The following is a 10,756-nucleotide window of genomic DNA, read 5'->3' as shown; positions in this document are numbered from 1 at the left end:
CCATATTTTTCTACATATTCGCGATTCACATGGTGGAATGTGACAAACTGACTGTACTTTGCGATCACATGTCTGCATCCAAATCTCTCCCTCCATTGATGTAATGTACTCTGTATTTTTCTGTGAGATGTACGTGACTTTGAAGAAAAGCATCTCTTAAATGAATACATGGGAACGTAAATGTAAATGTTGCAGATGTTTGTGAGGTAGAGGCAGCCACATGGGCAGGACCAAGGCACAGGAGAGCAGGATTTTCAAAAAAATAGATTTATTTTTGTTGTTTTATTAACACCTCCCTTTCAAGCAAACGCATCAACAAAAATTAAACAAAAACACAGTCTCCAAGGCAGTTCCTGCCTGCTATCTATCTATCTATCTATCTATCTATCTATCTATCAGCCTTGTGCCCTGTGTTGCTGGGTTAGGCTGCGGCTTGCCGCAGCCCTGCTTGGGCACGTGGTTTCAGTCATTGTATGTGTGTGTGTGTGTGTGTGTGTGTAGTAGTTGAAGACTACATGGAGTCAATTCAACGCACATGGATTAAATCAACATCTTTGGAACTTCCGCTAGGGATAATATTACACCCCTTAGACTGGCACAGTGGGCTTTGGGTTCAGGCATCACATTACCCATGTGAGTGTGTTTCATTGCTCTTACTCTATAAATGGGTGAATGCTCTTTGGAAGTTTGGTGTTGTACTTCTAGCACTGCATGCTGCCTTAGACAAAAGTGTCTACAAAGTACTAGTAGACAAATACAAGTTAATATACACACTTTCAGAACCGCTCGTCCCACACGGGGTCGCGGAGCCTACCCGGCAACACAGGGCGTAAGGGAAAGGGGACACACCCAGGACAGGACACCAGTCCACCACAAGGCACCCCAAGCGGGACTCGAACCCCAGACCCACCGGAAAGCAGGACTGTGAGCCAACCCACTGCGCTACCACACCCCCACAAGTTAATATTTTACAACACTAACCGCAAAATGAAATACTATTGTGCATCACTTTGGAAAAAAGTGTCTGCTAAGTAATTGAATGTGATGCTGGTCTCCTGCAGTCAGGTGAGCCTCATGACTTTTAAACCAAACCCACAAGAGAAAACTGTCTGTTATAGTAAGAAGAAGTGTTTAGCATTTTTCCTCACAATGGCGGCAGCCACAATGACTTAGCAAATATTTTGCTAATGCCATCTTGGGCCCTTCAGCAAGATCCTGTCACAGTATTGAGTGTTATGGGCACTTGACTTGAAAAAAAAAGTAACAATAATGAGAAATGAGGGGGTGCGGTGGCACACTGGGTTGGACCAGGTCCTGCTTTCCAGTGGGTCTGGGGTTTGAGTCCCACTTGGGGTGCCTTGCGACGGACTGGTGTCCCATCCTGGGTGTGTCCCCTCCTGGGTGTGTCCCCTCCCCCTCCATCCTTACACCCTGTGTTGCCAGGTCAGGCTCCAGCTCCCCGCGACCCCGTATGGGACAAGCGGTTCTGAAAGTGTGTGTGTGTAATGAGAAATGTCTCTGGACACCATAATTTCACAAAACATATTTCTTGTTTATAGTGGATTGAGATTTGTAACAGTAGTCCCTAGTAGTTGGAGAATAAATAAATAAAAACGTTTAAAAAATCATTAGAAAATGTGCAATATGTTGATTCTGATGTTCTGGAATGGGTTATTTTAGTTTCTGATTACTAAATAAGGAGCTTTTGTCATTAGCGGATTATTCTGAAGATGTAATGGTGTCGTGTACAAAACCGCTGTGGCAAATAGGTAGTGGTACAGTATGACGCATACTACCTGCCTTGTGCCATTGGTGTCCCGTGGCCCTATTCATTGAAACGAAGCAGCAAGAAATGATAGGACTTCTGCCTACAGTTTATCAGTTTAATAACGACCATTTAGCGATCATTGACAAATAATGACCGTCACACCGCATACCAAATTGACGGAACAGACAGATAGATAGAAATGCCAACAACTTAGCAAGGTAATCATATACGCGATAGTGTGACACACTGGCAGTCTACTGTTACTGTAAACAACTACTGCTGTACAAAAAACTTATGCGGTGGGTTTTCTTCGTCTTTTTTTGTAACGAGGGGTCTACATTTCGTCTCGTGCATAGCAGGGCTGTTGTTTTGTCTAACAGAGCCCTTCAGTCTCGTCGTATGTGTTGCCGCCGCTGCACTGGCGACTCACGGGCTCCCTACGCGCGCTGCTCTGTGAAGGTATTCGTACCACCTCGAACCACACACTCATAAAACGTTCAGCTGTAAAAGGGCGCGTCCGTTCGTGCGGCATTTATGCTGCAACTTTACCACGTTTGCTTGGCTTTTCTGTTTAAAAGGACGAGTAGTACGTGACTGAAACGAAAACACCCAGAGTTACGCCCCTTGGCTTGCGTGCTACACTTGATTATATTTGCTGTAAAACATTTGGTTGCTGTTCGCGAAAATTGTCGAGTCATTCTGAGCACTGCGAAGAAACATATCGTGCGGTGATTTTCCTGCATATTTCTTTTTCTACGCTTTTTGAAACAGGCGTAACCCATGCTGTGTGATTTTTATCCAGGGGAGCGATGAGCTGTTTAGTTTTAGAGGTGTTGAAGCCGAGTGTGGCCTGCGCGCTACAGCTCCGTGCCACTGCCACTGGGGATTCGCGTAGGGCACTCGCCGGCTTCTTGTATCGACACCGCGGCTGGGACACACAGAAAGCGCCGGTGCGCAAATACAGTGCAAACATGGAGCGCCGAGCAGGAGGGGGTATCATATTCCGACAGGTGAGCCAACGGGTCACGTCCTGCACACCGGACAGTGAGTGACCCTGCGCTTGGACACACACACACATTCATTCTGTATCTGTGCTTTGTATATACGGCGAAACTTATTTGCACATCGCTTCACTTCGTTCGTTCGTATGTTGGCGCATTGCTTGAATATATCATGTAAAATCGAGTAATTAATTAAGTGTCGCATTCTGTGTATCTGATCGAACGATACGATAGCTAAATTAATCTGGTTTCGGTTTCGTGATGCCAAGATCAGTGTTACAGAGTAACAGATTCCTCCTTTATTCACTACTACGGAAGTATTACTTGCGGCTTTGCTGAGGTGGGTTTATTTTTTATAGTTTGAGAGTTATGCAGTTGTAACTGGCGTTTGGTTGTGGTGAAACGGAACAATTTTACCAGAGTTAGGCTATTCGTGTCAACGCTAAAAGCATAAGTTTTGTTTATCTGTTTATTTACACGCTAAAGTATATGTTTCATGGGGACACAATGACAATGCCCTACTTGCTATGGTTGTTTTCATGTATTTGCATTTTTGTACCTTATGAAGATCCATTTTATTTTCCTGGTGCAACAAGTTATTATTATGGCGGTGCTCTATTTTTGTCTTGTTGCTTCTTTTTTCCCCCCATTCCGATCTTCCACTCATTCTCTACAGCTCTTTGAGTCCATCAGCAGTACCTACACCTATCTGCTGGGGGACCCAGAGAGCAGAGAGGCAGTTCTCATTGACCCTGTGTTGGAGACAGTGGACAGAGACATCAAGCTGATTGAGGAGCTGGAACTCCAGCTAAAAGTGGCTGGTAACCAAGAGATCGGGAACTTTTCTACCTTTTATTTACAGTGGCAAGAAAAAATATTTGAACCCTTTTGGAATTAATTGGTTTTCTGCATTAATTGGTCATAAAATGTCATCTTCATCAAAGTCACAAGTATAGACAAACACAGTGTGCTTAAGCTAACAACACACAATTATATTTCATTGCTTTATTGAACACATCCCATTAAACTTTCACAGTGCTGTGGAAGTAGCGAACACTTGGATTTAGTAGTTAGCTGATCCTCCTTTGGCAGCAATAATTTCAACCAAGTGTTTCCAGCAGCTCCTGGAAACGACCCGTACAATGTTCAGGAGGAGTTTTGGACCGCTCTTCCTTACAGAACTGTTTCAGCTCAGCCATATTCTTTGGATGTCTGGTGTAAACAGCTCTCTTGAGGTTGTTCCATAGCATCTCTATGAGGTTAAGGTCTGGGCTCTGACTGGGCCACTCCAAAAGGCACATTTTCTTGTTTTGAAGTGATTCTGTAGTGGATTTGCTTCAGTGTTTAGGATCATTGTCCTGCTGCATCATCTAACTTCTACTGAGCTTCACTTGGTGCACAGCCACCCTAATATTATCCTGCAGGTCTTCTGAGAGCTCTTTTTTTTTTTGTGAGGCAAGGTTCACATTAACAGATGATTTTTGTGAATAGCAAACCCAAAATGTTTGAGTGCTTTTTTTATAAGTAGCTCTAAACTACATTGCCAGTGTCGTTTCATTAATTGGATGCCCGGTTTGCCAATTTCCAGCTCTTATTAGCTTTTGTTGAAGTCAATAGCCTAGGGTTTCACATACTTTTTCCAACCTATACTGTGCATATTTGAATGTCATCTTCAATATTTACAAGGACAATACAATAATTTGTATGTTATTAGTTAAAACAGATTGTTTGTTGATTACTGTAACTTAGATGAACATCAAACCAGATTTCAAGACAAATTTATACGAGTGCAGTAATTTTCAAGGGGTTCACATACTTTTTCTTGCCACTGTATGTCTTGCATATAAATTATAAAAAAGTTCTTCAGAATTCTCCAAAATGATTTACAGTTTTAAGCTTCTTGCAGTGATTTACCATTAATGCAGCTGGATAAATTTCACTGTATGAATTCAGGTTTAGTACCTTGCTCAAGGTTATTTAGCAGGAGTTTGGGTTTAACCCTGGGTCTCGTCTGAACCGAGCCATTGACATCTAAACTTGATAAAGAGCAGCCTGTGTGTGGTTTTTTTTTTTTTTTTTTTTCTTTTCCTACATTATTTGTGTGTTGTACATCTAACCCTTTTTGTCTTGCTTATTGTGCGTCTCTTCTGCCAGTGAACACCCACTGTCACGCAGATCACATAACTGGCACAGGTTTGATGAAGAAGAAGCTGTATGGGACTAAGAGCGCTATCTCTGAGCACAGCGGAGCCACTGCGGACATCCTGCTGTCTGAGGGAGACAGCATCACTTTTGGAAAATACGTAAGAGAGATTGTGGAGGGAATGTACTCTGTGTTTCAAGCTCACTTCTACATGGGTGTGTGTTTGTTTATAAAGGGTTTTGACCCAGTTCTCTCCTGTTTACATTTGATTTTCTGATATTGCATCATGAACATGTTTAAAGGTCTGCAAAGACAAGGACTGGTCATTGCCTGATATTACGCCAATGATAGGCGTAGCATGGACATGTCCTCATGTGATTTTTGTACCATGAAATCACCCAGTTTGGTAAATTTTTCATTTGTGAGGATGTGCAGTTAATGTTCTTTGTGGGGGTGGGGGGGTCCAGACAACATATTTCCTAAAATTATGTAAAATATAATAGATATTTGCAAAAAAAAAAAAAAAAAATTTATGGCTTGTTTTTTTTTTTTTTAAGTTTCTTTCATTTGTCAATAACCTCTTTCCAGTGCAGAATTGTGGAAGTTTGTAACATAACATTGTAATTCACTTTGGAGAAAAGTGATACCTAAACAATTTAATAGTGATAATAGTACTGAATCTGTTACTTCAGGGTGATTTATATTTATTCTGTGGTTGTGATTTGTTGAGACTCAATGTGATCAGCACAAGGTGCATAATTGGTTTCAGGATGAAGAAAAAGACAGAATGACACAAATGAGGGGCTAAAACCATTTGGGTGGATCTGTGTCCCAAAATGCCTGATATACGTGTTGCATACAATAAAATACCTTTTGGAAGTAAAATTGTTGCAAAATGGGCAAAAATATTGTTGCTGTGAATAATAACCTTGCTGCATGAAGAAAGGGTATATATTGTCATAAACCATTGTAAGTTGTTTTGTGAGACTATGTTATATGAGGCCTGGGTCTATTTTAAAGTGACATGTTTCTTTGTATTTTTGTAAATTGGCTTAAATATTTAGAATAACTTTCTAGTAAAGAAAATTGTATTATTATCATCAAGGCAACACCATAATAATCCTGCTGCCTCAGTTCCCATGTGAACTGGCTGTTAAACTGGCAATGATCCTTAACAACTACGTTGCCTGCTGGCCTGTTTTCTCTTATCTCAAAGCATGTTACTTCCTCTCTGGTTTTTATCTGAATGAAATAATGCAAGAAGTTGGGAATTGACTGTCAATGGAGAGAAAAGATTCAAGGACACTAAAGTTTGCATGTACCTGCAGCAGTATGAGCTCTTAATTTTTCCATCCTTCCCAAAACTCACTGCAGTGTCTGAATGTGCGAGAAACTCCTGGACACACGGATGGCTGTGTGACTCTAGTCGCAGGTGACCAATCAATGGCCTTCACAGGTGATGCCTTGCTCATCCGGGGCTGTGGAAGAACAGACTTCCAGCAGGGTACTGAAGCTCCCTTGTCATTTGTCCTGCATCTCCCTCCTTCTACATGCTCTGCTGTACCCTCCTTAGCTTTTAACATTGGCTGGGAGATGGTGGGTGCTTTGTGCAGTAGGATGGAATGAAGCAGCTTCAGCCTCTTCGGTTGCAACTGAACTATAAGGAAGAGGATTGTTTTTATGTGCATCTTTAGAAGTGTTGCAGGGGTTGTAGTCCATCCTTTATTACCCTCTAATTTACTCTAAAGTGTCTTTGTGTGTCAGTTTATCTTTTCAAAGTTTGAGTGTCTAAACTGGATTTTACCAATATTGTATCTATTTTACAGTATTTTCTCCACAAGGCGGCAGCATTTGTTTAATTGCTGTACAGTTTACTCATCTTTTGTCTCTTCTCAAAGGCTGTTCCAAGAAACTGTACCATTCTATCCATACAAAGATTTTCACTTTACCTGGACATTGCCTGATCTACCCTGCTCATGACTACAAAGGTACTGGAAAGATAGTAGTGCTGTAAGAGCTTTGGGTCCAGGATAGGGTTCTGGGTATGAATAGTACAAAAAACAACAAATGGCCTGTTAACAGTTTAATAGGGCAGTAATTCCTGTGCCAGTTGGGCGAGAATGTCTGCTGCAGGAATGATGCTCTGCTTTGCTGCAGGACAGGGGCTTGAAGTGAGTGGCAATTTGTGTCGTAACTTTCTTCTATATAGGTGCCTTATTCGGGCCTTTCAAGCTTCAAGTTTGGTGGCTGCCGGCATTGAGAGATGTGACGGTCCACTAGTTACTGACAACTCTCCGCTCCCTCCTCTGTGTATGCTGCAGTATATAAAACCAACATGACACCAGATTACATAATAAAAGCAGACACATCTGCAATTTTTTTTTTTCCAAGAAATTGAGTTTTTGCAGATTGACTCCCCTAAAATCTAAGACAAGATAGTAAAACAAACTGGTTTGAAATTCTGGAGTGGAAAAACAGCATTCCCAAATCATGAGGCATAACCAACAAATAAGGTTTTCCACTATCTTGGCATATCGATGCACATTCTGTTGTTTAGTGTCTTTGCAATTGTTGCATTAAATATATATCCTGGGTCATTTCATTTTTGGCCATAGTCAATGTATTAATGGACATCTCGGCAGTGTAGTTGCTTTACAGTTTCAGGATTGTGGATTTCAGTTTGGGACAAACGCTGTCTGTGGCATTGGCAGTTTCTCTTTGTATTTGTGTGGACTCAGCATTCATGTTCGTTCATCTTCTCTTTTATAAAGACATTTTTTTTCTTTTTGTTTTAACCATTTATTCTGAAGAGGGCTGTGGTGGCAACAGGCCAAAAAGGAAAAATGCAGATGGATTTGCATCTCAGGTTAAATGGTAGTTAAACTGTGTCTTTGGAACTAATATCCCATTGGTGGGGTTTTGTGTCTCATGGTTACCTAAAGTAGATTTATAGAACTTATTCAAGTTAATCAGAGTTCTCTTCTTCCTCAGTGCTCTAATAGAAATTATGTTAATATAGCATTCCTTCTTATCAATGACTGTTTGTTTGTTCCTGAAACTGGGCCTGATAGTATATTCATTGTACCTTCCTGGACACCAGGAAGTAACTGTAGAGTTTCGGTACTATATGCTGTATACTGTGCAGTAAATTTTCTACTATACTAGCCTGTACTCAGGATTTTTTGACTGTCCCTCAAATATTTTTAAAGTTGTTTTTGGGAGGGCTATTACATACTAAGTGAATAATCAGATAAAGAGGACCCACTGTATAATGAAAAAATGTCAGTTTGTAATGATATTGGTTAGTTACCAATCTATTTGTGTTTCTTGCACATTTGTAATTGTGAACATAAAGGTATATATGAATACTCATTTCTCTTGAAGGTCAAACTGTGTCTACAGTGGATGAAGAGAAGAAGTTTAATCCCCGCCTAACCAAAACACTGGAAGAATTTGTGGAAATTATGTCCAACCTGAATCTGCCAAAGCCTCAAAAGATCGGTAGGAGATTATCAACAAACATGCTATGACCCTCTCTGATGTCACTCAGCAAAAAGACTGGTTATGCCATGAAATTGAAAAATACATTGACAGCTTTTATTTTGTGTTTATTTGGGTGCCTATAAATAAGTCAGTATTGAAACAAAACTTGCTTTGCTGTTGTAACTCCATGCCTTCCTTGGCAAGACCAATAATGACATTACTGGTGAAGTACCTACATTGTTTTAATATGTAACTTTCTTCTCTTTCTCTCACTCTGCCTCAAATTGTTTGCTGCCTCATTTTATGATTTTTCTTTCAGACATTGCAGTGCCTGCCAACCTGGTTTGTGGACTTCATGACATTTGAATTTCAAGGTATAAGATATTTTGTATCCAAACAGCAATCCAATGAACAAATATCAGATTGTGCACACATTTTCTGATTCAAATATCTTATTTCATGTTTTATTTGTTGGAAAATGAAATTGATAACTTGTTAATCATACTTATATTGAATTAGGACTAGTACTGTACGTGAGAACTATTGTACAATTTTGTAATGGGGTAAACAGCGTGTAGGAGTTTAATAGATGACCTTTAAAAATAGAAATTCATGCTGTTTAACTTTAATGACTTTTACCAGTTTATCACTGGGTATGGTTTAACAAACTTTTCTTCCTGTGCGTGTCTATACGTGTCATTCTCAATAGGGGTGATATATTATTTTCATTCGGTTTGTTTCCAGGGGATGTATTTCTGATTACAAATTTCAAGCTACAATTTAGTGTTTGTCCTGCAAAAGTGCAGCTCTCAATCATGAATCTTTATCATTGTTTGCTTGGACTTGAGATGCTGATCATGTTGCTTTCATAAATTAATGTCTTTCCATTATGTACAGTGGCACTGAAACTTGTAGGTTTCATTGGAACATTCTTTTGGAAATGTTTATTTGGATTTTTAGGCCATAAATTGCATTTTTTTTATTTTTATTTTTAAATCGTGAATAAAGAACTTCAGCACTTAAGAACAACTGCTCTCTGTCTCTGTGTCCCTCCCTCATGCTTTGACAGACAGGTTTGGGGAGTTTCTACTTCCCACACCCTTTCCCAGCCCTTTGGTTTAATTGCAAAAACATTTCCTGCTGTCACACAATGTAGCCCTTTGCTGGGTGACATCTGTATTTGTTTACCACCTGCTGTTTTTATACCTTGGTTATGCTTTTCATTTTGTGCTAATAATACCCTTTTTGGGAAAGACCTGAGTGACTTGTTGTGGTCGCTAAAATGCCATCGTCTTAACTTAAGAGGCATTAAAACATGTTTGTCACCCACCCTTCAAAGATTAAAAATATCAGTCTTGCGCTCTTTGGATTGCGCGCAGGTGCTACACCTGAATTGACACAGACAAAATGCCCTTCTGGTTGTACTACAAGCTTTCTCCTTCTGCACTGGAAATGTACCGGACAGACATGTTGGGTAACTTCTCGTGTACTCAGATGCTCTCACACACCTGTATTATGCAAAAGTGCAAGGGTGTGGGTTTATTATGCTCACACAATAGTTGCAGTGTTGTGGGATCTGAAGAGAAGGCACAACATTTTGAGCTGCATTTTGAACAGGTGTGGATCCTTTCCACTTTATTGTGCTGTCATGTCCTGGGAGCATGTCTGCCATCTGGTACTTCTCTCCTGCCCCCTTTCTGCCTTTCATTCTGCACACTTTGCCCAGGCTCTGTCATCTTACTCCTTGCTCACTGTTTATCTCTGACTGCACTAATATGGTGGAAAAGATCCCTGCGTTGCTTCAGTCTGCTGCAAACTGTCAGAAGGACAATTGATAGATGCATTCCTTTGGGGGGAGGTGGTGGAAATGGAAGCATTTATGAGAAACCCAGTGAGATATGGATAAGGAACTGACAGTAAAGGGTCACCGAGGGGCGATTAATAGAGTGTTCAGCTGATACAGAATAGCACAGCGCAAGTTGTGTCTGACCTGCCAAAGTGTTCCTATGTATCTCCCCTCCTTGTCTCTCCATTGGCTTCCTGTAGCTGCTCATATCAAGTTCAACTCTGGTAGTGGCCTACAAGACCATCGATCTACTCCCTGATACCTATAAGACCTGATCATTCGCAATCCTGACCACTATGCTCTTCAAACTCTGGTTGCTTTGTGGCCCCACATACAAGAGGTCCAAAATTAAAATCCCAAAGGTTCTCAGTTTTGGCCCCAATGTGATGGAATGAGCTCCCTCTCAGAACTGCTGAGTCCCTTTCAATATTTAAAAAAGTTTCAAAACACATCTCTTTTGGACCCACTTCCTAATCTTCAATCTGCTCAATACACTTTCACTACATTATCTGTTA

The 10,756-nt window shown here is 40.6% G+C and overlaps 1 protein-coding gene across 2 annotated transcripts; it reads left to right on the top strand.

Moving 5' to 3' along the window:
* The first annotated feature begins 2,016 nt into the window (after positions 1–2,016).
* Positions 2,017–9,407, top strand: ethe1 (ETHE1 persulfide dioxygenase). Of its 2 annotated transcripts, XM_018727039.2 has the most exons (8): positions 2,017–2,227; positions 2,571–2,778; positions 3,446–3,590; positions 4,924–5,072; positions 6,287–6,416; positions 6,811–6,900; positions 8,297–8,413; positions 8,715–9,407. In XM_018727039.2, exons 2-8 carry the CDS (start codon positions 2,578–2,580, stop codon positions 8,759–8,761), a joined length of 879 nt encoding a protein of 292 aa, XP_018582555.1. In that variant the 5' UTR covers positions 2,017–2,227; positions 2,571–2,577; the 3' UTR covers positions 8,762–9,407. The 2 variants fall into 2 exon arrangements, with proteins under 2 accessions (XP_018582555.1, XP_018582554.1); XM_018727038.1 differs by lacking the exon at positions 2,017–2,227 and having other exon boundaries at positions 2,245–2,778.
* The last annotated feature ends 1,349 nt before the right edge of the window (positions 9,408–10,756 follow it).

The sequence above is a fragment of the Scleropages formosus genome, chromosome 18 (genome assembly GCF_900964775.1).
Source record: "Scleropages formosus chromosome 18, fSclFor1.1, whole genome shotgun sequence".
NCBI lineage: Eukaryota > Metazoa > Chordata > Actinopteri > Osteoglossiformes > Osteoglossidae > Scleropages > Scleropages formosus.
Note: the sequence above shows the minus strand (reverse complement) of the source record. Positions and strands in the feature narration are given on the sequence as shown.